This window comes from Alosa alosa, chromosome 15, assembly GCF_017589495.1.
Source record: "Alosa alosa isolate M-15738 ecotype Scorff River chromosome 15, AALO_Geno_1.1, whole genome shotgun sequence".
NCBI classification, from domain to species: domain Eukaryota; kingdom Metazoa; phylum Chordata; class Actinopteri; order Clupeiformes; family Clupeidae; genus Alosa; species Alosa alosa.
Window position 1 is genome coordinate 12,246,761 of NC_063203.1, and position 27,871 is coordinate 12,274,631.

The following is a 27,871-nucleotide window of genomic DNA, read 5'->3' on the forward strand; positions in this document are numbered from 1 at the left end:
CATCTCTTTAAATTGTGCTCAAATATATTTATATGGAAGATGCTAGCATGGCGAGCTGGTTTAGCCAAGGCCTAAAGATCATGAAGGATAGTATGTAAGACATTGAGCCATGAGATGTGCAGTTTGAAGCCCTTAAGACGTGCACTGTTAATTTACTCAGTTATTTTTACTTAGTTCATCTTGAGATGTTTTAAGTTTAAATTTCAGCTCAGTAAAGCACTTAAAGCACCAACACTTCATTAAGTTACTTTTCTTGTAGAATTGTAAATCATAAGTCATAGGACAACCTATATAGGACAGTAATTAAGGAAAAAAAGTGAACCTGCTGCGGTGTTAAATGTGATGTGGTTGAAAATTTGGGTGCACCTAACTTTTGTGCTGGTGCACCTAAGAAAAAAAAGTTAGGTGCACCAGTGCAACCAGTGCAAAAAGTTAGTCTGGAGCCCTGTGACCTATCGCAAGCCCCGCCCATCAAACGCGGATGAGCCAATGGCAGTCCAGCAGCTCCGCACATGTAGACAAAGTCCAACAGCTTCACCTTACGGCTCCATAGAAATGCATGGGTCGTGATTTTTTTTCCGGTTTTATGGGATTGTATAGTGATGTAAATGGAAAAAGGGCGGCCAAACGACATGTGTGGGATTAACGCAACACCGATACACAGAATAATGGCTTTCAATCTTGATTATGCTTTTTTGTAATTATGTTCAATTGGATTAAATTCTCTCCTCCCAGCTCTCCCCTATTTTAAGCAAGGGGTTACTCCTTAGCAAACCACAATGAAACGGTGCTCCACTACATCTATTGATTAAGCCAAACGGTTACAGTTTTTCTCAGGCGCTTTGGTGCTTTTCTCAGATCAGAATGAACATTTTCATAACTATTAGTTCAACCTCCACAACAAGTCATTTGTGCACATCATAGTAGCAATTTCTCCTTCCTCTGAACAAATTGCAAATGCTTTTGAACATGTATCAGTTGCTTTGTCATGTCAGTCAAAATAAACTATACTTATGGCTGCTGAATAGTCATTCCCAATAAAACTAATAGTCTTTATTTCATTGCTTGAGTCATTACATACAAAATTGGTGAACTAGTTATCAAATTCTGTCACAATGCTGTAGAATTGCTAAGAGCATATACAGTAAAACTGTGAAATGTACATATTCAGTGTCTTGTATTCACTTACTCCCCTAACTACAGCAATGTGTACTGTAGTTTTCAAATGGCTGTACAAGTAGTGTATTAGTACTGTCTTGAGCATGTTCAGGTAGTGTCACCGAGTTCTGACCTCTTTTTTTGCATTGGAAAACACTGAGAGAATAAACCGTCATAATGAAAACATGACAAAGCCATTTGACTATCTTGTTCATAAACGATGGTGTGAAGACTTCTCATTTTGATGACACTGGCAGTTTCATTGACATAAATACTTGCTTTTGAGGAATGGACTATCCATTTTGACGTGCTTTTGCAGGTTATCCAACCTGGATAGGTTTGCACTAATTGTTTTGAGAAATGCACTAACTGCTGTGCAAATGTTAATAGTGATGTGAGAAAAGCAATAAAGCGACTGAGAAAAACTGTAACTCAATGTAAGTAAGATAAACAAGGTTGTTTATTGTTCTCAGCACTGCCAGCATTGTGTATGATATGATTGTCACTTAGAGGAGACTCGTAGACAACATAGTTAGCTATCCGCTGGTAACGTGCTAGCATCGCCTCGTCAGAAAAGCATGGTGCTGTGCACAGTAGTGTAACATTTATTCACCATAAATTAATAAAGTTGAAGTCGCTCTGCAATGTAGAGTATGTTTCCGTTTGTTTGCAGTACCATGTTCCCTCACCCTTGTAATATGCATGCAAGATCTAGCACAGCTAGCTATTAATATCAGTGAATTCCCCTCGACCCCCGTCTAAGTTTGTCACCCAACAAACCAAGATATTGATTTTTATACATGTGTCTCCATGGCATACTGGAGTTGTTCAACGGATTCCAAATGAAATCAGGTCCGTGGCTCTGTAAAAGAGCCTCTTGAAGTTCTAGTCAACTCCGGTCTGAGCTGTCGGACTTAGCAACAGTAACTAAGGGGGGCGGGACTTAGCGAAAGGTCAATTATGCTGGAAAGATAAACATTCTGTTTACCCTGTGTGTCAGTGGTTTCGACATGGAGAATAGGCCGGTTTTCCATATACAATGTACACAAGGCCTTTACATTTAGACACCTGCTTATCCTTCCCTGGCTCATTATAAACCCATTGTCCGTGTCCAGGTGTACGCTTGGGGCTACAACAACTCTGGACAGGTGGGTTCCGGGTCCACGGCCAATCAGCCTACACCGAGACGGGTCAGCAGCTGCTTGCAGAACAAGGTTGTGGTGAACATCGCCTGCGGACAGCTCTGCTCCATGGCTGTGCTGGATAACGGGGAGGTAAGCCAGTGCCTCACAGATACATGGTCGTAACAGAGATTTGAACTCAGGGGGGTAAGAGCTCAACTCTGAGAGGTGTAAGAGAAGAAGAGTCTCCGGTACTGTGTAAAAGCTGATATAGGCTGAGAATTTGATGCCTTCAGCATTCTAAGCCTAAGTAGGAAGAATGTCTGAACTACACCCAGGGTTTCCTCTAGGCCCGCCGAGCATTTATTAGCCATCATAGATCCGCCCCCACCACACACTTTAATCCGGGCCTGCCGAGCATTTAATTAGGTTATCATAGGCCACTCGCTATTTTTATCTAGCCATAGACGACATTGTGAGTAACTTTAGGCTACTGCAATGTCAATGTCAAAACAACTTGTTACATCGAGATACATAGTATATCCTTTGCAGCAGATCTAACTACGTTATGCTACTCAATTTAATTGGGAACGCATTTGAGCGTGCATGCAGGACAGGGAGAGAGCGCGGCAGGTTCCAGCTGGCTTGTCATTGTTGATAATTGATATCTACTTTTTAAATAAGAAACTTTTAAAAGGAAATTTAAAAGAAAATCGCGATTGGCAACAGTAGTTCCCACTACTGACCACTTATAAACTGTGAGAGGGCACGAGCCATAGGCACAGCACTAGCCATAGGCTATTGAGTGGAGCTGGTAAAAGAGTCTTAAAGTGGCAGTGCACCATTTATAAATTAATTAAACAACATCAAATGAACATTTCTTAAGAAATTAATTTTCTACAACAAAATTACTTTGTCATTTAAATGATATAAAAAAAAAAAAATTAAAAAAAAAAAAAAAAAATATATATATAAAATATATATATATATATATATATAATATATATACACACATTAAACACACATTATTTTTTGTTGTGTGTCCCGCCGGCCAATTTTCAAAACCCAATGTGGCCCTTCAGTCAAAAAGTTTGGACACCCCTGGACTAAACTGTCAATATCTAATCAGCATGCCAGCTATTTGAACACATACCGCATAACACCAGAGTTTAAAAGACATATTTTGAAAAAGCTAAAAAACTGCATGTTTTCCTTAAATGTCGATGAGGCCACCAACACGAACATGGACAAAGTCCTCAATGTCCTCGTTCGTTTTTTTGATGAGAGATGAGAATACAGTAAAAACGCCTGGCGAGCAGGAAAATGAATATAGCCAATGCCTCAGCACTTATGCTAGAATTAAAAGATGTCCTGCATTCCTATGGTTTGGGGCTGCCACAGGATGACCCACCACCCACATAAAAAAAAGTTTAGGCTCAGGATTTTTTTTAACTTTAATCCCTGTGCTAATCACACCATGTTTAACATGGTTAGAGAAGGACAGGATTTAGGAATAGGCTACTAAAGACAGGCCCATCTTCTGTCTGACTTTTGTCACGTTTCCCTATGCATTATTAAACTACATGTCACTGTTTGAGTAAATGAAAAACATTCATTCTGGTCTGACGAGGACAGTGGGGAGGTTGTTTGTGAGAAATACTACAGACTGTACTACATTTAACAATTGTTTATAAAATTATTCATAACATAATTTAGCAAAATAACAGTTGCAATGTGCAATTTTAACAAACACCATACAACACTATACACACATTTACAAATATTTGTGTTAAAAACATAACTGAAACAAGAACAGTGAATTAATGTGTGCAATTTTAACAAACACTATACAAACTATACAGTACAGGGGCCGTATTCACAAAGCTTTTTATCTTACCACTAGGAGTACTCCTAAATTGCACTAAAAGATTTTAGCTAGGAGTTTTCTCTTAAAAGTTATTCACAAAGCCTTTCAGACCTACTCTTAGTAAGGAAAAATGACAACTCCTAAACTAAGAGTGAGTCTTTGTTGCTATGTATGACGTCATTACTCATTAGAGTGTGGCTACCGTTCGGACAAATATTTAGAAATTGTAGTCGGGTTCGGTCCGGGTTCGGACACATGGGGGCGATATGCATTGGAAGCTTTACATTTAAAATTCCTTATTATGTTGGGTAGCCAACAGGTCTGCTTTACATGATGCGAACGTTTGTTTTTTGAGAATAAAGTAAAATGTAAAAAAGACCTAATAGCTTTCTTCCTGTGTGCAAGATTTGTTTATCGTGAAAACGCATTTCAGGCATGCAGCCTGAAATGCACACGCGTTGTCACGACTAGGCTACATAAACAATTGGATATGCACATAAGCAGTCTTGGGTGACGTTAAAAAAAGTTGTTAGCCTATCAGGAGATTTTAAGGTTATTTGCGTTGCATAGGCCTACTGTGGTAAAGACATAGGCAACCGGTAGGCTATAAGGTCGTCTCGTTCAACTGGATGAGGATTTCCTCGAGTTGCACCAAATAACGTCGATGCTGCATATCAGTGACCGTGACAGTCGGGGTAATAATTGCCGCAATTACTTGTGTTTCCATTGTACCGAGCATAAAATAGTATGGTACCTAAAGGGTGGAGCTAGACCAGGCTAGATCCACTGCAGTCCGTTGATGTTAGCTTTGTGTTCTGTTAGTAAAGTAATTGTCTCATTAGTATCTAAAAATGGTTGTTAAATAGTAACTTGGCAACACCTAGTTGTGAAATCATCAGTATCCAAAGCTCACAGAAACTCTGTGTTCAGTGTTGTTTATTTGCAAGTCTGTTAGCTAACTAGGTTAGCATCCCATTGTTTACTAGCTGAGGCAACTATCAGTATTCGTTGATTAAGTAAGAATACCGTTGGCAGTCGAAACTCAAGCCAGGTCAGGGTTTACCATTCCGTACTATACTGTACCAAACTGAACCGTACCACTCAATGGAAACAAACCATTACTGTGAGGAAATGATGACCATGAATCTGTATATGTTGACCCTGGCTTTTTACCCAGTATAACTCCTTTGCAAATCTTTGTATGTGAGCTTTCATTGCTCCAGTGGGCATACTTGACTTTATGTCAGTATCTGATGCACTGTGTTTTTATATGCTGGTTGCATAAGTGAAACAGTTGGATTGATTTTTGCATGCCCCAAAATGCCTGAAGAGCTTGTCACTGTTCACATCATGGACCAACCAAATGGATTCTGAGATGATACCATCTTATATAATTGGTTGTTGTGATTTGTGCTGGCCATAAAGACTCTCACAAATGTTTTTACGCTTGAAACTGTGAAGGCTTGTCTAGTCTTGTCAAGCATTGTGAAACTAAACAATCAAGTCAATTTTTTTTTATGTGCTTTACATAAGCACAAGTAAAGAACAATGGTAAGTATAAGCATACAAGTACAAGAGTTATTAAAAAAATACATAAAATAATTTAAAAATAATAAAAAAAAGGCATAAATAAAATAGAAATAAAAGACAGATTCAAAATGTCTTACTCAGTGTTAACAGGAAGTGAAGTTGATCAAATTTTTCATCAATGTTTGTCTCCTGCTATCTCTGCTTATTGTGTAATGAGATGAAACAATACTGCTGGAATTCCTGTATCAAGCCGAGTTCAATGCAGCCTATTCCACTGCCTGCTCCCGTCGGTGAACCGCACCTGAGCTAGCACGCTGTGCAGTTCCTCTCAATACATTCTAGTTATGTAATGAGATGAAACAACCGATCGCTATCAACAAGGTCCTTATAATAACATTTATTCAAGAGTCATTGGTCCCTGCTGAAAATATCACAGTTCTTCTAAATGTTGTTATCCTGTGATGGGGTTATGGTAGATTTCTAGTGCTTGTGTAGCTTTAAACCCTTTTTTCATAACTTGGCAAAGTCATATAGTTTACTCACTGTAAATGGCCTTTTTTTAATTCAGCTCACTGATCAGTTGAATCAGCGTAATATGAGTGATTCCATAGTCATGTATAGCTCAGGCTAATTATTTTTATTACGGTGTTACTCTGTGCAGGTCTATGGCTGGGGCTACAACTGCAATGGGCAGCTTGGCCTGGGCAACAATGGCAATCAGCAGACACCGTGTAGAATTGCTGCCCTTCAAGGCATAACCATTGTGCAGGTAAGAGTTTGCAGGATGGGAAAACTACCTCTGTTTGGTAAATGTTTCCCCTATGGGTTTTGTTCAAGTCAACATGCAGGAACACAGGTATTCAGTCTTTAGACAACATGAGAAATGTCTTTTGATTCATCTCATTGCTCTTTCATGGTTTGTGTCTTGTGTCGACTTGATATATTCCTTCTGGTGAAAAGGGGTATTCCTAACGTTGTTGTTCTTCCTGCTCAGGTGGCTTGCGGTTATGCTCATACCTTGGCACTCACAGATGAAGGATTTATTTATGCTTGGGGTGCCAACTCCTATGGGCAACTTGGCACAGGAAACAAGAGCAACCAAGCAGTGCCCACACTTATCAACATGGATAAGGAGAGGTGAGTGCCACATTCAATGAGCAAAGTGTGATTTTTATTCATATGTCCATTTTATCATATGTTCATTCACGCTAACAGAAATTGTATCAGCCATCTATCTATTAATTCCAGGAACCATAAATTCAAGATCCTCTGTGTGTGTGTGTGTGTGTGTGTCTAGTCTTTACATATCTTTACATATTGACTAGCCTCTCGACAGGTGTCTTGCTAAGGGAACAAATGAGTGCAGTGTCTAGTTTGATATATGTTCTTTTGGGCCGCCAACGTCGACTTCAAGGCAGCGCTGCCTGGAAGGCGCTAGCGTTACACTATGTCCTAACAGGATCCGGGCGAGCTACTATATGCCCTACTATTGTGTCATATTTCTCATTCAAAATGGCAGAGCAACGAGAGCGACAGAAAAAGCATAGAAACGCAGCGTCCGACAAGCGTTCTCTCAAAACGTCGCGTTGCATCGCACTGCTCATGTTGTCGGGACACTCCAATTGAAAACAATGTAATTAAACAGATTTAATCGCTAATGTTCGCTCACATCGCATCCTGTTAGGACATGGTGTTGGGGTCAGAATTAGGCAAGGTAGCGTTACCTTGAAGTCGCCGGTGGCAGCGCTGCCTTGAAGACGGTGGGTGCCCAAAACACCATCAAGCTTCTAGATTGACGTTGTTTGGATAAGAAATGCAAAAATATTTTGAAAAGAACCGTTTATGTACTTGCCACTCCCCTCCCACGCTCCATTACCCCCTTCACATAGCACTAAATGCACACCTGCAGAAAGTAGCACAGGTGAGTGCATCAAGCGGCCTCACTGATCATGCGGGGGATACCCTGACACCCCGAATTGAAGAGCGGTTTCAGATCGTCATCTTTCTGCAGACATTCATAGGCTACTATGGGCACTGAAGCTGAAGAGACAGAGTGGCCGTGTGTGACATCACTTGGTGTTATGGCACAGCAACATTCCATTTCAGGTCCGCAGCTGACATGGCATTGTGCTATGGGCTTGCTACAGGAATAGGCATGGTTTGATACAGGCACAACACTAGTGTTTATGATTTCTACAGTGACTGGGCTCTAGTGCCAGATGGATGGCTCTGGTTTTGATTATAGGGTTCTGTTCCATTATCTCCTACAAAACAGGGTCCCTGCAGATCCTTAAAGCATCATCATTTTTTGTTATTGGCCTACAAATGGAATTGTAGGATGCCATTAAATTTGATCTGGAGCAGAGTGACGGATGTTTTGATCAGATTATGGTTTTATTTTACCTGCTCGTCCTAAAACAATGACCATTTATGCGCTGGCACAGCTGCTGTTATCAGTCATCAGACTGCAATCAGCTCACACCACACATCCTGATCCAACATGTTCATGGTAGTAAAGAACTAAATGCTCATGATGGCACATTGATTGGGATATCATGCTTTTTTCACATAATGGCAGTCGGCCTCAATGACCAATCTGATTGGTGGAGTGCTAGCCCTTGACTAAACATTAGCCCTATCTCGGATTAGTATGACCATTAGCCCTACATTTAAGCAATCTAAGTTATGAACCCATTTAGATAAATTGTCCTAACATATTTTTGCTAGAACTAGTAGACTACCACAAAGTTGCTGAACGTATGTTATTTCAAGTAAGTTTGCAACAATATACGGTACAAGTTTAACCAAAATCATTACCCCTGGCATGACTACCAGATCACAGTAGCAATGACCGGGGGACACCACACCGTTTGTACAGTTAAATCAAGATAATTTATTAAATCATAAATATACGATAAAAACATCATTTAAATCAATAAGTAGATTTCAAGTCAGTAAATGGGAAGCAAGAAAAGGCTAATCAAATGTGTAGTGCAGATCAGTGAAGTGTAGGCCATGTCTAATAGCCTGACGAGCCAGACCCACATTAAAATGTAGGGTCTGGGCACTCACCGTTCACAGTGCTCAGTCCGAGGGGCGGGATAATCAGTTGTCTTTCAAATTCCCTCTGCACGCTAATAGGACAGCGGCAGCGCTATGAGTCCCATCGTTTCCCACCAGCGGAGCTAGTTGGCTAGTTCAAACGCGTTTGCCAACTTAATAAAAGCTTAATTCGTGTCACACTGTTAGCCAACAGCAACATCCATCTTATTTGTTTTCAAGTAGCAGGGAATTCAAGCCAAACCGTTGCAACTCTTCCATCAATCATTATGTTAAGCCCACCTAACGACTCTATACACGATTTCATTGGCCTGATTGAGTTTCGATTTCTGGAGCTCACAAGCCAACGGAGAGTTGCTAGACTAGCCCTGGCAGCAAATGTAAATCAGCATAATCATAAATCAGTGTTATGGAACCAAACCATTTTTTTTTTGCAGGTGATTCTCATAGCTTTAACAAAAAAGGCCATAATTAATTGACCGTAGATATGTCTCATTTCAAAGTTTTGGCAGCTAACATGCTGCTGCCTGACTGTAACTTGCCATTGTAAGTATATGGCGGGTATCAGAATGATGTCCCAGCATGCTGTTTTCCCAGTTGAAAACGGCAAAACATGAGAATATTACTGTGGGAAAAGACATTAGCTACAGTATGTTTAAAACAGTGTTGACTATTTATTCTTCCACTATTAGAGCTACTTGACATTTAAGAAAGAGAATTAGTTTATAAAGAGGTCACAAAGATTGTACTAAATTGTACTAAATCTATACATATAATTCAAGTTAAATTATAGGGCTGTATTATCACCTCCACAATAATTGTCAGTATTTCATTTCATTTGGTAATGGCCTGCATTCAATTTATTTGACAGTTAAAGTAAGTTTACTTAAGCTAAGTTAAAGTAAAACTGTAGCTCTCATTTTCTTTTTTTTGGACTCCTGAGCATTTTAATAACCTCAAGGCAAGCTACGGTGAAACTCTTTTTAGTATTGGAGCAGTGCCGAGATGCTGAGGCAGATTCCACCTCAACACCCTCCATTGTAACCCTATACGTTATCTCCTCTCCTCACTTTCCTTCGTGCTCCGTCCATGCTCTGTGCTCAGGATGGTGGAGGTGGCCGCCTGTCACACCAGCCACACGTCTGCTGCCAAGACGCAGAGCGGCCAGGTGTACATGTGGGGCCAGTGCCGTGTCCAGGCCGTGGCATGCCCGCATCTCGCCCACTTCTCCACCACCGACGACGTGTTTGCCTGCTTCGCTACGCCTGCCGTAACGTGGCGCCTCCTCACCGTGGGTAAGCATCGTGTGTGGGGGCGATGGCCATTTAACATGATGACTCAGAATGCCTCCGTAATGTTGAATTACTGCCCTCTGCTTTATAGTAGTGATATGCTTACTGATACTGACTGGTAATGAAAGAATAACAAGGAAAATATTCCTATTTATATATGACTTTGCACATGGAAAAAAAATACATTCTCACCCATGTATTTAAATTGTAGTTAGTCAACAACAGACAAACAGCCTTAACAGCATCCTTGGTCTCCTAGATGGGGATGACTACTTGACGGTTGCTCAGTCACTCAAGAGGGAGTTTGACAGCCCGGAGATCTCAGACCTCAAGTTCCTGGTGGATGGGAAGTTTATCCACGTCCACAAGGCCCTTCTGAAAATAAGGTAAATGTGTGTGTGTGACCCCTGCCTCTGTTAAACCAGGCTTAGGCTCTACATTTTACATAATTTTAAGTGTATCAAAATAAACTACAAAATACGGAAGTCACGCCATGTATCAAAATAAAATACTCTAATTTTGTATTTGGAATATACTAAAAATGCTCTTTTAAGGGAGCATGAAATCACTTTGCTTCGATATCTGTCTATTTTAATCTATGCCTTCATCACTACACTGATTGTGTAGATTAAGTAGACAGTGTTTGAGAGCAACAGCTTTTCTCTGCCTATCTATGGAAATCTCATAGATCTATCAACAGATCAACTATGTCAACAGTTAACAGATCAACTATGTTGACCTGCCTGTTACACCTCATAACATAAATACTGTATCAGAGATGTATTCAAAAAGTCACAACTGAACTTATCAAATGGTACAAACTAACCACCGAACCTATTGAGAGCCACATAATGGGGGCTTAAAATAACCCAATGCAGTTCTATTACCCGAAAGGTTGTATCAGCGATTGCAGGCCCAAAAAAGACCCAAACATAAATGGTCACATTCATCTAATCTTTCCTAACGATCCACTAGCTGCCCGCCCCATAAGTAGGCCATCAAATAAACACGTCTCTGTAGGCAGCCTAGGCTCTGAGGTCTGCACACAAAAACAATTGCTACCAACAAGTGTTGCCAACCACTCAAAGGCAAAATGAAGCGTTCCAACCAATAACAGACGAGATGCACGTTCAGGAGAATTTCAATTGCACAGGAGGGAGGGGGAGGGAGTGGCGAGCTAGCTCTCTGTTTTGTTTGATAGGCAACAGAAGTGACGTTACCCTGCCATCGCTGATACAACCTTTAAAATAACAGCTTCAAACTGATGGTACACTGACATATAATATGGAGAATGAAGTCTCTGACATTGTCAATACATACCCAGAATGCTTGATATTGCACTGTTTATCAGGTACGATCATGACCCTTTTAGTTGTTTTTTAACACACTGGGTACAATCTAAGCACTAAATGGTGTTCTATTGACCGTAACGGGCATAAAATCATTACCGCGGTGGTCAGTTTTTTTTTTCTTCAGGATATTTTTCTTTTCTTTTTTGTTCTTCAATAATTTTGTGTCAACGATTCCCGGAACACTGAAAGACCGGGGTGCAAGAAACTTGGTGGGCTTGTAGCCCCTCAAGGATGACAACCATTGTTTTTCGTTTTGATCCGTCGTTCCCCCGGCGGACTGGACCCCCCTGAAAGGAGGGTAGGGCGGACACAGTTTTGTGTAAATATCTCGAGAACCGTAGGGCCTAGGAGGACCATTTTTTTTGTTGTTGTATGTTTGCTTCTAGGGGCCATGTCAACCCATCCCACATCCACTCATTTGATGTATAGCGCCACCTAGTTAAAATTTCGTGGAGTTCTGTTCATGGGGGACCAAACAATAAATTATACGTGTACATTTAGTGACTACACTATGCATGCGCACACACGCACTCATGAACACATTCAAACAGACACATAAAGATACATGCACGCGCAGGCACACACACACACTCATAAGCACATGCACTCATAAACGTGCTCTCACACACACACACACACACACACACACACATAAACGCACGCACACACACACACACAAGCACCCACACGCATAAACACACACATAAAGACACATACACACAAAGTAGACATGCAGGCATATGCACGCACAGGCAAGCACACACAGACCCACACGCGCACACACACACACATAAACACAATCACGTACAAGCACAAACACACTCCCACACACGCGCACACACACACACACGCACGGACACATAAAACACACACACAGACCAGAGTAAACCAGAGACGTTGCAAACCACATGTGTTTAGATTCCGCTATTGCCAATGACCCATTCATTAGAACTCTCATGATCTGGGATTCATTAGATTAGATTAGATGAACTTTATTGTCCCAGAAGGGAAATTTGTGCTACATACAGCTGCTTATAATACAAAACACACACAAGTTCAACGCCCCATACCACATAAAAGACAACAGGAATAAAATAGAGTAAGCACAGCAGACATAGGAACCTCAATCTCTAAGCAGAAAAACACACCCTTGATATTTCGCATAGCCTGCAACTACAGTAAAATAGTATTGCACATTTCCTAATTGTGTTTTCCACTTACACCAGTGAATATCACTGTTGTTAGAACACAATAAGCGTTTACACCAGGGTTTCTCAAACATTTTGGTTCCTTGGACCTCTCGTAGGGGAAAGAATTTTCCCAGGACCGCTCATAATTGTAGCAATTAAGCATATGCCATCTGTATTCTCTGAAGTTGTGGCCAGGTTCATTATCCCATGTTTTCTGGCAGCGGTTTACCACTGGTTTAACTCATTAAATGCCAAGCTGTTTTCGGAAGCTTTGTCCTAGAGTGCCAGCAATCTAGACCATTGTTGATGATTTTTGTACAGCCACAGCATATTCTGTGTTATAGCTATGAACACACACAATGGCTCGTTTGAAAGGTGAGACTTTAAGCTCTCAGTGGGTGCAAACCGTGTATTTCTACACACTTCTGTTCCTGAGAAATCGCAAGCTAAACAGTGGCTAGTTTTCATCAAAATCACTGTTTTTTTTTTTTTCTTTCTAGAAATGGAGATATAACGCCTTTTAATGAAATATGAAGTGTTGCCTGTAAAGTTCCGGGAAGTGACCTAGTGAGACTGCCACCTAGTTATAGACCCACGAAAATGGCCTGGTTTTGAGCTGACGTGCATGCGTCACTGATTGACCCAAAGCGGCAACCGAGTTATGATAAAATGTCCAGATTTTTCATGAGTTTTCGATCGTCATATATTTCATTTCCATTCATCAAAGAGTTCCCAAAATCACATATAAGGTGTGTTAGAGTGTCTAGTTTCGTAATTAAAAAAAAAAGCTAAAAACGTAATATTACGTTTTTGGCACTCAACGCATGGGAAGGAAAAACGTAATATTACGTTTTTGGCACTCAATGAGTTAATAGAGGGGAACTGCTTTGATAAAATTAGAGTTGCCAAGACTCTGGGATCCTTCAGTGGATGGTCTTTTGTGTACCTTCCCTCTATATAGAACTGTCTCAGTCCCCCTATTCAGTGAGTCAGCTCATGTGTGGGGGCCATACTGTGCCATCCTGTTTACATGAGGAGGAAGCCACCACAGGAAAACATTTCACAGGGTTCCCCCTTCCGTTGTTTTCCAGGAACACACACACAACAACAACGATAACAACCACCTCAATCTACACAGGATGGGATGCATGTGTAATGCTGCAGATATGGGAATCATTATGTCTTCAGATATAGAACCAAGCAAGGCCATACTTACCCTGGGCAGATGGAGTGTTATGAGATTCGGACGGGATGCTGAAGCGTTACTCTTGGTGTTTACAGGGAATTTTCTGTAACAGGCATCTCATCGGTCTAACCAAAGTGCAGTACTGCAGAATTCGTTCACTCAGACATGATACTCTTGTGATTTGTAGTTTCCTTCAATGGAATGTCCTTTATGCAGGTTTGGAAGCATGAAGGGATTTTTTTTTTCATCCTCCATTACTTCTCTTCTGGCAGGTGTGAGCATTTCCGGGCTCTGCTGAACGAGACCGACGAGGATTCCATCGAGGTCCATCAGTTCTCTTACCTGGTATACCGCGCCTTTCTGGAGTACCTGTACACAGATACCATCAACCTGCCACCTGAAGATGCCATAGGTATCCATGCCTTTCTTCTCAAGAATACACGTCAGTGCCGGGCAAAACGATGACAACATGGTTGCCTTAATTAGCATTTAATAAGTTCTGTTTAAGCGAGCAGGGTTTCCTTGTTGATGTATTGCATGTACGGTATGAGACACTAGCTATGTTTCCTCAAAGCAATCCTCAGGTTGTCATCACCTAACTGTTTTGCGATATTAATAGAAGTTCCCAATGGAATGATGCGTCAGACATTCAGATCATGTATCGAGAGGTTGGTTTTATCAATTTAAGTTGAGAGAATTGTTGATATTTTGAGAGAATTGAGAATTGTCGTGGGTCTGAGCTCATCGCAGTAATCACCGCAAAAAAAAAAGTGAAATATTGGCCTGCACATAGTATGTAATGTCATGATTTTTAATGTGAGGAACCATCTTATGACATGGATTCAAGATGAAGCAAAGCAGACCTTTCGCGTTTCACCTATATCTGTGTTGGGGAGCGCAATGTTCCAACATTCCATTTGTTTGCTATACGAGAGTAGGGGAGAACTGGCACAATCCTAACACTTTTCTATCCTCTCCTTTCAAACACGATTTACACTAAGGTGTTAGACTAGAAAGCTGTGAATTTTGGCCAGAAAGGACATGCATGCATACATACATGTTTACTCTCCATGAAAGTTGAAACAGAATTAAAAAGATATGTTCTAGTTTGTTAAGAATTTAACTAAACAGGGACATGTAGCATACTTTTTTTACAACTTGACGCAGCCATTAAAAAGTACGGTAGCCTACCGTTGTAACAGCATAAGCATCATGAATGTCACAGTTCTAAAACCTTTAGAACCCCCTCTGCTCGCAATCTAAGAATAAGAAATACTTTATTCATCCCAAAGGAATTTTGACCGTCACAGCTAATAAGTACATGTTGCCTGTGGCAACAGTCTGATATTCTGTTCAGCTACTATTCATCAAGTGCACCACAGAGCCGTGTGCTAAATGTCTGTTAAACCATTGTTGTTAAGCATACCTCAGAGCCAACATCTTTGCTTCATTCTTCACTGACAAAGTAGCTGCTACAGTATCAGTCTGAACCGTACAGTCACAACCTGGTTACCCGGCTAAGGGCGCAACAAGAAACCTAACATGCGGGGGGCGCTGTGGCGCAACAGGCTACAGCGCCCATACCATGTACGGGTCCAAGTGCCCACGGGGACCCAGGTTCGAGTCCGGCCTGCGGTCATGTCCCGATCCTACCCCATCTCTCTCCCATTCCTTCCTGTCTATCTTCACTGTCCTGTCCGAATAAAGGCAAAAAGTCCAAAAAATATACTTTAAAAAAAAAAAAAAACTAACATGCATTGCATATACTCAGTCTTGCCTGGTTTATGTTTGTGTTATATTTATAGCTCTAAAGCAACTTAACATCAATAAACATTACATTAACATTAAAATCGGAAGTTTAAAGTATTTAGCCTAAACCCTAACCCTAACCTAAACATACAAACCGCGACTCTGTAAGGAGAATCAAATATAACAGATGAGTCTTTTTACACTTTTATTATTAATTATTTGTTAATCTTTCCTATGAACAGAGATCCAGTTCAGACCAGATTAGATATATAATAATTCAAAGACTTTTGATCATTTTATTTTAGCATTCAGACTGTCGTGGTGCATCGTGCTCATATAATTTTTGTCAGCAATCACAGGGACCAAAATTACAACCCTTCATGTGATATTGTTCTGTGTGGTCTTGCTCATCCTAGTTAACCAAATGTCTGCCCAGATCTCCCAAATTATAACTTGAAAAATAGAGCCTAGAGACTATAGGTTTGTTTTTCTGGACATACAGCCATATAAAGTATTCTGTCCTTATCCTTAAACATTGAAGGTAATAAAATGTTGCGTGAATAGGTTTTGTCAGCAGTTGGCACTTGGCAAACACCAAAGTGCACCTATGGATAATTTTATTTAACATAAAGACTAGCCATTAAATGAATATGATGATCGTAGTTAGTAGGACTCCAAAGCACAACAAAAAGTAGAAACTTCCAGGCCTTGAGCTATCGGCCGATTAAGACTAAAGGGCTCAACATGCTTCTGTGTCAACTCCACGGCATGGCTACGCCGGCACTCCTACGGCGTTGTGACTATTTTATGGTTCTGCGTCGGGTTGCTTTGCATCGTGGTGCATTTTACCGCCATAACGCTCGGTGTCGCCTGTGTCTGCGTCGCTCACCACCGAAACAAGACTGTATGACCGAAACGGTACTCAGAATGGCAAACCCCATAGACTGTCGTGCCAAAATATTGATCTTATTTGTTTGGCCTTTTCTTGCTTCGATTTTGTACAACGTATCGAGAAATAGACACAGTAAACCAGCAAATAAGTCTGAGGTTATTTGCGAGGTGTCTGCCAGCCAGTTTAAGTTATGTTAACAGGCAAACTTTAGCACAACTGCCCACAAAGTACTGCCTGCTGGCGAGGTGCTAATTTCAAAACGTTAGTGACATATAAACACTTTACAAACAGATAACCCCGTCATTGTAACCTAAATATGTCTGAGTTGCAAAGCTTATGCCAGTGAACTAGCATGTTGCTAATCCCCACAGTAGGCTGCTTGAAACAGACTATCTTGACACAGGACAAGTTGACCAATCACAGTCCTTGCGGTCTACGTCGTACTTGACGCGAAGGTGCACATCGAGCTATGGCGGAGGGGTCATTGAGGGGTTCGCGGCGACACAGAGGTGTCTGCGGGGGTACGCCGTCGATTCGATGCAGAAGCATAAAATAGGCTAAAGCTGGATACTTCTCCTCAAGACAGATTTTTACCATGACGAGAAATATTTTGACATTTTTCTATCGCCAGATCTCGTGGCACAAGATCTCGTCACACCCCTATTCACTGGATTCTGGTACTTTTCCAGACTTTATTGCCTGGTCTCACTCCTTCCATTTCTTTCTAAGGCTATCGAAAGGGTGGCTTCCAAACACGTCACAGAATTCTTCTCACAGAATGACCTTGATCCTAATCAGACTGGCGTTAAAAGTGGCTACTCCAGTCAGACCGCTCTGTTTTCTATGGCTGAAGCCTCTTGAGGCTCTGGTAGCCTCGGCCAGAGCAACAGCTCGGTCCTCGGTGCTCATCTTGCTCGACTTATCAGCTGCTTTTCACCCAGTTAAACCACCACATCCTACTATCTATACTCTCAAGCATGGGCATTACAGGCAAAGCACACTCCTGGTTTGAATCCTACCACACTGGGCGATGGTTCAATGTGTCATGGAGAGCAGTGTTTCGGTATGCATGTATGGTATGAGACACTAGCTACGTTTCCTCAAAGCAATCCTCAAGTTGTCATCACCTGACTGCTTTGTGATATTAATAAAAGTACCCAATGGAATTATACGTGAGACGGTCAGATGATGGACAATGGTTCAGTGTGTCATGGCTAGGTCAAACGTCCACATCTCATGTCCACGTCTCACCACAGGGGTGCTCCTGCCCCATAGCTAGATGCTGCTACCTGGGTCCGATTATCCACTCATGTGGCTTCTCGTATCACTGCTACGCAGACGATACTCACCTATATCTGTTTTTCCCGCCTAATGAAACCACAGACTGGGATCTTGGTCTTCTCTGGTCTCAGTCTCAATCTCAGTCTTAGGAAATACTATGCATCTACAGAACATGGGTGTGCAAACAGCCGCATGTTTTAGTTTAAATAATGTTCATTTCCTCATGTGTTATCAGCCTTGCCTTAATAACCTGGTGATGTTTAATCCTTTGTGTGTGTGTTTTTGTTTGTTTGCGGTCAGGACTGCTGGATCTGGCCACCTACTACAGAGAGACTCGGCTGAAGCGGCTTTGCCAGGAGACAATCAAGAGGGGCATCTCCGAGGACAACGCCATCACACTGCTGTCGGCCGCCGTCAAGTATGAGGCCCGGGTAAGATTGCATGTTTGACCCTCACCGCATAAGCATGGACATTACCTTCATGATGTACACACCACACCACATTCTGTACACAAACCGTTTACCTTCACATATCTCTCTCTCGATTACCTCTCGATGCTGTACACAAATCCACACACACATGCACATACACTCACACACACTCACACACACACACACACACACACACACACACACACACACACACACACACTTTTCTGATTACAATTATGGGAATGCTCATACAAACACACAGACGCCGTTGCCTAGTCAGGACGTGAGTGTCATCATGGCTTCCTGTCCCCTTCCCTTGGTTTTATACCTTCTCCAGCTCTGACCTTTTGGGTTTGCAGGACCTGGAGGAGTTCTGCTTCAAGTTCTGCGTCAATCACCTGACGGCCGTCACTCAAACCCAGGCCTTCAACGACATGGACCACGACCTGCTCAAGAACTTCATCAGCAAAGCCAGCCGCTACGGGGCCTTCAAAAACTAGAAACCCTTCCGGAGCCTGAGAGACCATGGAGAACAGGGACAGACTGGGGGGAGAGGGAGAAAATGGAAGCCTGGAGGGGTAGATGGCTGGTGAGGCTGGTGGCTGGAGCCCCAGTGGTCGGATGCCAGCCAGGCATGACTGCACTTTCTGCTGCAGGCCTGTGAGCACATGGAAAGCCAAGGCAGGAGAGGAGGGCCAACGCCAAAACCACTGATGGCCCAGTCAGCGCAGCCTTAGGGGAAAGGGTTCACCACACCAAACCTGCTCACACCGATCATTCGAAAGGGACATGGATATGGATTGACTATTATATATGTATATTTTTTAACTGTAGTCGAAGCACCAGTGTAGCTGTTCAAAAGCTGAAACAGCTCATTAAAGGGAGTTCTCGAGAGGAAATGTCCTCAGAAACACACACACTCACTCACTCGCTCTCTCTCTCTCTAATTCTGTCACTCACACACACACACACTCCCCCCTCATTCCTCCTTTTTTTGTGATTTATATAATTGGACAAAATTGGAGTACTATATATAGCGTTTATACATGTAAGTCGCAAGACTTACTAATGCATAAATTGCATTAGACTGGGTTCCTGGTCGCTTTGCCTCTCTCACTAGTGCCCCCTGGATTCTCTCTGAGAACATGCTTCCAAAAAAAACCTTCATTTTGTTGGTGGTAGATTTCAAAAGGGCAATTCTCCCATGTGAACCATGTGCATAGAACGAGGTGTGCTGTGTTTGGGGTGTTTTCTGTGACACATTGTTGATGATTGTTTTCTGTTTTTGAGAAAACAAGCCTTTCCACTGAGAGGTCAATAGCAAAATGAGTGCTTAGGCTAGGTCTTCAAAAAACACGTTTGGATCCTCCCAAAATGTGGCTGTACAAGAAAGCACAGCTCTTTGTTAATAAATATATATTTTTGTTTTATTAAACCACAATTTATTAAAAAACAGAAAATCCAACAAATATATGAAATAATTCACTTCTGTTACCTGTGGCAAAGTATCCATATTTGTGCTTTTTGTTCCATGTTATTGTTTTGCACATCAAAAACATCCAATTACTGATTCATGTCCAATTTATGACCTGCAAGGCGATGTGACACATGTCATAGTATTATTGTATTACATATTTGTGCTTTATTGAAATATTCATTGAATGTACTACTTTGTCTTTAGCAAAGGTTTAGCAGTGGTGGTGTTGACACCGAGTGGGGGGGCTAAGACCTTAAACAACCTTGCTCTGTCAAACATTAACTTTCTGTGCCCAGCTGAAAGCACTGTCCTGAGTCCAGTTGACCATGTTGTAGACGTTTTAGCAGGATGTCCAGGCAGTTGAGCTTTATAACCAACATGCCAATGAATCTCAGCTTTTCCCAACACCTTAGTCTCTCCAAATCACAGCTAGCCATCGTAGGTTTACTTTAGCCATTAAATTCATAAGCTGCTGATTTCTTTTATAACTGGGAAATGACAATGGGAGAAACTGCTAATTTGCTTGCTTATTGTTTACAAATGTATGTTGTTTTTTTTGTTTGTTTGTGGTTTTTTAAGTAAGGGGATGAGGGTTTTTTTTGCAAATTTGCGCATTCATTCCCCCCCCATCCCTTATAGACCAATGGCAAGTAGCTGCAATGGTTTGCTTTGTCTGGTGGCCAGTCCAGTGTAATGCTGCCTATGCACCAAAACGGCTTCGGAGGGAGCCCTCACTTTTTTCCCTCTTCTTGATTTTGTTCAACTGAGAATTTGCAATGTTCCAGTGGTGTTGCCACACCACTCAAATAAATGGACTTCTAAAAGAGGTGACAAAACTACTTGGCGATGTGCAACCAGGTCTAATGTATTTTCAGTGTGTAAATAAATGTCAGTGAGAACACGGCCTCCAGGCAGTCCTGTTTTATGTGTCTGTGGAAGAGGAAACCGTAAAGACACTTGCATTTTCTGTGTTGACAGGGCCGGGGTAGTGTGTTTGTCTTTGTGTGGTGTTTGGAGAATATTTACACAGCCACCTCTGCAGTACTTGCATCCATCACTGTGAAGAAAACATTAAGCAGTAATCGAATATTGAGTCAACACGGCTGTGTTTACATTGATATATTACCCTTGTTCCCAGTTGGATGGAGGTTATTGAAATCAAACCCATCTATCTGTGTGTGTTCCTGTTTGTCTGTCCGCTGACATAAGAATTACCGACTTTGGTACTGGTACGATGTACTTCAACTTCTGATACAAAGGAGTGGCCATATCTCGCTCCCCTCTATGTGATCAGGATGCAGTAATTTTGATTTCACTTGCTTTACTGACAGAACAGGGCAAGGGCTTGCAGTCACCTGGCGGCTCTTGTATTCTGAATAGCTTTTCCATCTATTTAAAAATGCTCTTGGCTGGCACACCTTCGGATCCTGTGAAGTGTGTGATACGTCATTTGGCCTGAAGAGGGCAGTGTCTAATTTGATCACAGCTCTGTAGCAGTAAGGCCTGTCTCATTGCTAAGAAGCAGACTGGTGGTAGGGGGACGATCAGTCCGCTCTCTGAATAGCCTCCCCCTGAACTAAGTTGAGAGAGGCTCTCCTCCACACTTCCACATTTCTTCTTGTGAGCGTAGTGATTCTGTGCTGCTTAAATAACTTTAATCAGTGTTTGGTTGCAAAAATACTGCATGATCAGACAAGGAAGGTTCGTTTGCTTTCCCAAATCACATCTTGAAAATGTCTTGTTAATGCCTCTGGCTACTGTAAGTGTGCTGTATGTGAGTGAAACCCCTTGCAAATGTACTTTGGAATTTTAAATCCATTTTAAAGGAGGGGAATTTGCTGGGGCTCAGTATAAAACAAGCATTCCTCACTTTAATTTGATCACAGCTCTAGCAATAAGCTTGAATGCTCTGTGTAGCTTTGTGAGCTGCACTTTGAAGTCTACAGAGACTTCACCCGTGTCATATAGAACACTTCACACTTGCGTTCTCCCTTTAGGCATATTCGTCTTCACTGCAGAAGTTCACATAAGATGGCAAACATTGCATGAATATTGCAACAGCCAGTTCTGGCCTGTGTGGTGTGAAACCATTTCCTGATCATTCAGCATTTGATCATAAGCCCTATAAAGTGGTTTGCTTTGGAAAGCAACCGAGCTTGTCTTTTCCCTTTCTTAATCCACTTTCCCTGGCAGACAAACGTCCATTTTTATTTTCACAGCAAGTGACGTTACCAGTAACGATCAAGCTGTAGAAATAGTTTCAAAACACCCTGTAGCAATAAGGAAAAAAAATTTTTTTTTAAATCCTGCATAATCCTATAAACTGTCACCAATCTGCTTTGCCTGGTGTTGTGGAATTAAAGCAGGAGGGCAGTGGCCGGTCAGTCTTGATGAGATTGACAGAAGTGGTCACCTAAGAAAGTGATTAAAAAAATAGAAGACCATCGTTTACCATTATTTACACATAGGTTGTACTGTTTGTACTATTACAAGTGGCACTGAAGAAACTGGCCTTTAATGTTATCTTGCTGAAGATTATTTGATGTCAGTTGTGTATGTAGCCTTATTAACTAAAACATTTAAAGTTTCATGGTTGTATAGTGAATGTGTTGCAAGTTCAAAGTTAAAACCTCTTTGGGTAAAATAAATTCTCAGTGACCTCCAGACACCCCAGGCCCTAAGAGACACACAAAAAAATTCTGTTAGATAAACAAGGACCACAATAATCTTTTCACACCAACTTCCTCTCCCTGGACGACTTCATGGATGTGCACTCTTTCAGCACAGTTGGCCCCCAAAATAGCGTTTTGGCAGTCCCATTGTGAGTTGGCATGAGGAAGCCTTTGACATGAAAGACAGCGGTGGCGCCAAACCAGGAATCTCGATGGCCACTGCGAAACGACATCCCTCAAAAGAACACAAAGGACACTTGGAACACACACACAGTCCCTCTTGGTTTGTGTGATGCTTCCTAGCTTTCCTCTTTGCCAGGAATGGATGTCATTTCTGTTTGTTCCTCGCCTTGAGTGGTTTCTCCCAAGGCCACAACCCCTGTTGTACAATAACTCCACCACCAAGCACTTCAAGGCTAAAAACATTAGATAGCAATACAAGGCAACTGACACCGATAATACTTTATGCAGCAATGAATAACCAGCAATGTCAGCAAGGAATAACCCAAGAATGCCATATATAGGCCTATTGTGTTGTCTTACCATCTTATTGGGGCGAAGCTGCATTGAGTTACTAGTTTTTCCTATTATTATTATTATTTATAAAACTTCCGCCATTGGAGTCTATGGCAGCCCATAGAAATTCTGGCTAAAAAGTTCAGATTTTTTGGCAGAAAGTTTCTGGACACTCCACTCACCAATCACACTCATTTACAGACCTCTAAACCCAGCCATCTAGAGCCACCAACAGGTCAAAATCTGGCCGAAAATTGAACCGCTGGGTCTAAAGTTATGAAATGGTGCAGTGGTATGCTGGGGAGGAAGCACAAAGAAGAAGGATGCTGGGTGACTTGACAGGCTGGTAAGGAAAGGCTGGCTCTGTAGTGGGAGCTGAACTGGATTACATCACTTCAATATCTGACAAAAGGTCCCTGAACAAACTGATCAACATCTTGGACAATGAATGTCATCCACTCTACAGCACTATTAAAGGGACATCAGGCAAGCCTGATGCTTTTTCTCTACGAAACTCCTCCTCGCTCGGTCTGAAGCTCTTTTCCTTTTCTTTGCGTCTTCCGTCAAGGGTTTTCTATGCTTCTTCGCTGGCTCTGCCATTATACACACGTTTGCAACAATCTCTAGCGTTTCGTTAGCCTGCCTCTGTGCTGTAAACTGATCCTGCTTCGTCGGGCGGGTAGGATACACCGAACTTGCAAGTGGGATATTCTTCCTACAGGCAGTAGGGGCGGGCGAGAGAGCCTTCATTCGCCCCGTAATGAGTCATTTAACCATATACCGACTTACGAAGATGATTAATTAACACGAAAACGTTGCCTGGTGTCCCTTTAAAAAGCAAAAGAGCTTGATCAGCTGGAGACTTTGCTCACTGCCATGCAGAACTGAAAGGCTGAGGAAGTCATTTGTCCCCAGGGCCATTGAATTGTTCAATACCTCACTAAAGGGAAGAGGAGAGATAGACTTCTCTGCTTAGTCTGTCTGCCTCTCCATGTTTGAGTACTGACTGCCCACTACTGCTTTACTACTGTTTTACTACTGTTTTACTAATGTCCACAGCCTAATGTTTTCACTACTGTTTTACTGCTACACTGTTTTTCATGCTATATTAGCACACATGATCAATGGCTGCAGTCAGGCTTCTGCTACAATACTGAATGGCTTTAACCCTATTACCTCAACCTGTTCTTGCACTGACATCGTTTTTTATATCACCTTGTCTACATTATACTTTACTCTCCTATTTGTCCATATTATTTATGCTGGTCTCTAGACCTTATTCTTGCACTGTTGTACTGTAGGACTAATGTTGGACTACTTTTTGCACCTTCACCATGACACTCACTCTCTTGAGCACCTTACCATGTACACATAACTAAAGGACTATGGTTGGACTACTTTTTGCACCTTCACTATGACACTCACTTTCTTGAGCACCTTACCAGTCCCAGCCCTGTCACTACAAGCGTCTTATGCTTGATCACCAGCACATTGGACTTTTTTTAATTTAATTTATATAGTATATTTAGTATATATATTAGCTCTGCTAGGCCCCCCCATTGCTGCTTGCAGCTATATTTACTATTGTGATACATCCCAGTGCATCAAAATTACTGTAACAGTTTGATCACAGCCATGTAAAAGTTGTCTTTGCACCATAACCGTAAAATGCCATTGGTGTTTGTTTGATGCGGTGTCTCAATTTTCTCTTTTTTCTTACACACTGAGTAGCACAGGAGCTCGGTGGTTTCCCCATGTTACCCAACCTGTCATCACAACAGCGTTGCTCACAGCTGAGCTCTCTGGACAGCGCTGAGCCGAGTGCACCCACTGCTGTCTCTCATCAAGATGGAAGGAGCTGGGGGGGGGGTTGGCTGCTGCTGCTCCATTGCCCCAGTGGAAGAGCCTTCGCCTGGAGGAGAGAGGCCACCCCATGTGCTTGTGTCCTCCAGGGCCTCTGTGATCTAACAACACACTGTCCATCAGCATGCTGGTTAGCAAGAATGAGATGCAGCGAGGGGAACTTTTTGATAACACCACAGCTGCAGCTTCATACTGAACACCTCAGAGTTTTGTTTTCCTTTTCTACAATGCACAAAAACTAGACTATCACCATCTGCACAAAGACTATCACCATCAGCTATAATATGAAACATATTGCAATAATTTTTCAAATTCGTCTAGTTATTTGCTGAACCGATCAATCCAGTCCAAATGCCAGAAGAAAAGTATTAATCATGAGAGGTTAGTGATTATGTTGGCTGAAGACAGGATGATGACTGTAAGTGCACCAGAGGAAATGTAAATCATGCAAACACAGAAATGTGAGAGGAGGAAGGAAACACTCTCAACACCTGCAACGGTTTAAAGGAAGGCATGTGTATTTGGCATAAAAAAGTGACAGATCAATCTACAGATGATGGGGAAAGAAATCTTTTTTATCTCTCTCTCTCTCTTTGTAAATTGCTGCATCATTCGTTACTCCAGTCAACATCATTCATGTGGATTTGAGAGAAAAACAAGGCCCTCATATTGCCCAACTTACCTCTGATTTCAATGAAGTACAAATTTGTCACAGGAAACCTATCATGAAGAAACATGAAATGATTGGAGTTGTGAAACCTTTACCTACATGTCTTCCTTCCTTCCTAGTTTTCATTGTGAAAATCATTTTCAATCACACTGCTAGCAGTGTTAGCAGTAGAAATAAAACATTGTGTTATTGTGACTCATTATTAGATGAACACTTTAGCACTGGGAGACATCTGGGCACATGTGGAGTCTAAAAGCGGTGCGTAGGAGTGTCTGTCACTGTGGAGGGAACAGTTGAGGAACCACACCTGTTGTTTCCTTGCAGCTGTCACTGTATTCTTGCAGGTTTCCTTTTCACAAGCGTGCTGGAATCAAACAGCATAGCATACACATACTCAGCCTCCATTACCCATCTCTGTTTCACATCAGTGTTATCCAAGAGCTGTGTGTTCTCCCCCACTATTTCTCCCTCTGCTGAACACACTCTCTCACACACATTCAAAAACAACACAAACAGGAATATGCTTGAAAACTCCCTTTTGGGTAATAGTGTTTTTTCCTTTAAAAAAAAAAGAATAGTGCCAGAGGAAGGCAGAGGGGCTGTAAAAAATGGTGCCTTTAAAATTCCTCAAATTCTATGTTTGTCGGCGGTACCAGTGGACTGCCTGACCCTGGATGTTCCGGCCTTGATGAGAAACGTAAACAGATCCTTAAAAACTTGAGTGAAGCAACTCGGTCTGGAGACGATGGCGCGGGTGGTGCCGACACACGTCAGGAAGTGTTGATCTCATCCCTCCTGCCCCTGCACATCCCACCCCCTGCCCCTGTTGCACTGCATACACTTTGAAGATGGTTAAGAGGGGACAGAGTCAGCAGAGAATTCTCCCTCCCCTCAGTGCCGATGTCTCATATTTTCCCTTTGGTGGTTGAGTAAAGGTGTGGTCAGACTGTGTTGAAGCCAAGTGTGTTACCAAGGTGATGTGTTCCTTCGTTAAGGATAATGTGCTATCACAGTTGTACTTCCCGAAGTACCTGTCAGATAGGTATTCCTATGGGTGCTTTCCTCTGAAAAACCCACGGCTTGGTTTGTAGTGAGTGCGGTTGAGTGTAACTGTCATCACCAGTCATCACCAGCCATTAAGCATTCAGTCTACAAAATGGGTTAAGTGCTTGACTTTCTGCTTTTGGAATACACTTAAAAGGTAACCTTTTGCACCGAAACGCTGTTATGATAAGGAGAATGCCCTAGCAGTGTGTGGTTTCTAACTGTGTCATGTAACAGGGAGAGATGTGTGTTGGCCTACTCGGCTGGAGAGCAACTGTCTTGGCCTTGGTGTTTTGACAGCTTCCTGGAATTGTAGGAAACTTCAGCAGTCCTGGGACATGAAAACCACATGTTTTTATTTAGTGGCCTATGTGAGACGCCTTTTTTCATGTGTTCAGTGGAACATTTGCACTTGCTCGCGTGCAGAGGACAATGCTATACGCTTTTTGGTGTTTTTGTGCGCCAGACAATAAAAAAAGTTTTTTCCTTGACCTTGATGCTGTTTATCTTAAGGGAAAATGAACAAGAGGAGAAACAATGGGAGAGGAGAAGCTGGCCTGGGGCTTTGACCGTGTCTGTTGGATCACGTGAGCTGACCTTAGCCTTTGACTGTGTCTGTTTGATCACGTGATGTATTTGTTCATCAACGGACTCACTCCTGTGGTTTTTACGTCAAGGTATTAAAAAAGGAAAAAGGTAACACCCAGTGATGACAAATGACAATTATTCATGAAAACAAGACACCAAAAAACAACCAAAGACCACAGCTATTTTCACCTAGCCTGAATACACTAATCTGGAACTGTTTAGACTAAGTTTAGCCTAAGGGTTTTGGTGTGAGTCCTCAGTCCTTCAATTACGTAGTGGTGTCCACTGTTTATAGTTTACAAACATTTCAGCAACAAAACATTGCAAAGCGGGCATGCAAAATGTGAAAGGAATGGTGTTTGCATGACTGTAGGCTAGCCCTTGGTGAAACAGGAACAATGCATTTTGAACAAATTAAGAGATATTGGAAGTGAACTCAAATTAAAGTATCAATCTCATCACGCTGGTATCGATACGATACCAATACCAATGTTGGTATCGATACTATCAATATTTGGATCGATGTGCCCACCCCTATCAGTTACCACTGTTTGCAACAGACAATTCTGTAGAGATGTGTCATGGTGTCAAACAGCCCTGGGGCAAATCAAGAGCCATACCCGTTAAACTCACTACAGTCACTTGGTTAGAGAGGGTTAGTCACTGATGAAACATTACAGATGACTCAGTAAAGGCTGAGGCGATGTTGCCACCCTATCCAACAAAATTTTGCGTGACAGTGCAGGAAACCCATTGTGCAAATTCTAAGGATTATGTGAAGAGTTCCTCTTTTTTTATTTGCAGAGAATTAAAGTGTGTGTGTGCATGTGTGCCAAAAGAGGGATAGGGGTAAAAGTTGTTGAAAGTAATGTTAGAATGGCAACAGTGGGAGAACAGAAAGAAATCAACAAAGGCATGCTGTGACTTGTAGT

At 41.9% G+C, this 27,871-nt stretch overlaps 1 protein-coding gene across 1 annotated transcript in view; it reads left to right on the forward strand.

The window, feature by feature from the left end:
• Positions 1–20,490, forward strand: part of rcbtb2 (regulator of chromosome condensation (RCC1) and BTB (POZ) domain containing protein 2) — a 29,136-nt gene extending 8,646 nt beyond the window's left edge. The window contains exons 5-12 of the mRNA XM_048264539.1: positions 2,274–2,432; positions 6,338–6,445; positions 6,671–6,813; positions 9,841–10,031; positions 10,288–10,414; positions 14,029–14,168; positions 17,979–18,109; positions 18,469–20,490. Of these exons, the coding sequence (XP_048120496.1) occupies positions 2,274–2,432; positions 6,338–6,445; positions 6,671–6,813; positions 9,841–10,031; positions 10,288–10,414; positions 14,029–14,168; positions 17,979–18,109; positions 18,469–18,609 (1,140 nt within the window). The 3' untranslated portion in view covers positions 18,610–20,490. The remainder of the gene's footprint in view (positions 1–2,273; positions 2,433–6,337; positions 6,446–6,670; positions 6,814–9,840; positions 10,032–10,287; positions 10,415–14,028; positions 14,169–17,978; positions 18,110–18,468) is intronic.
• The last annotated feature ends 7,381 nt before the right edge of the window (positions 20,491–27,871 follow it).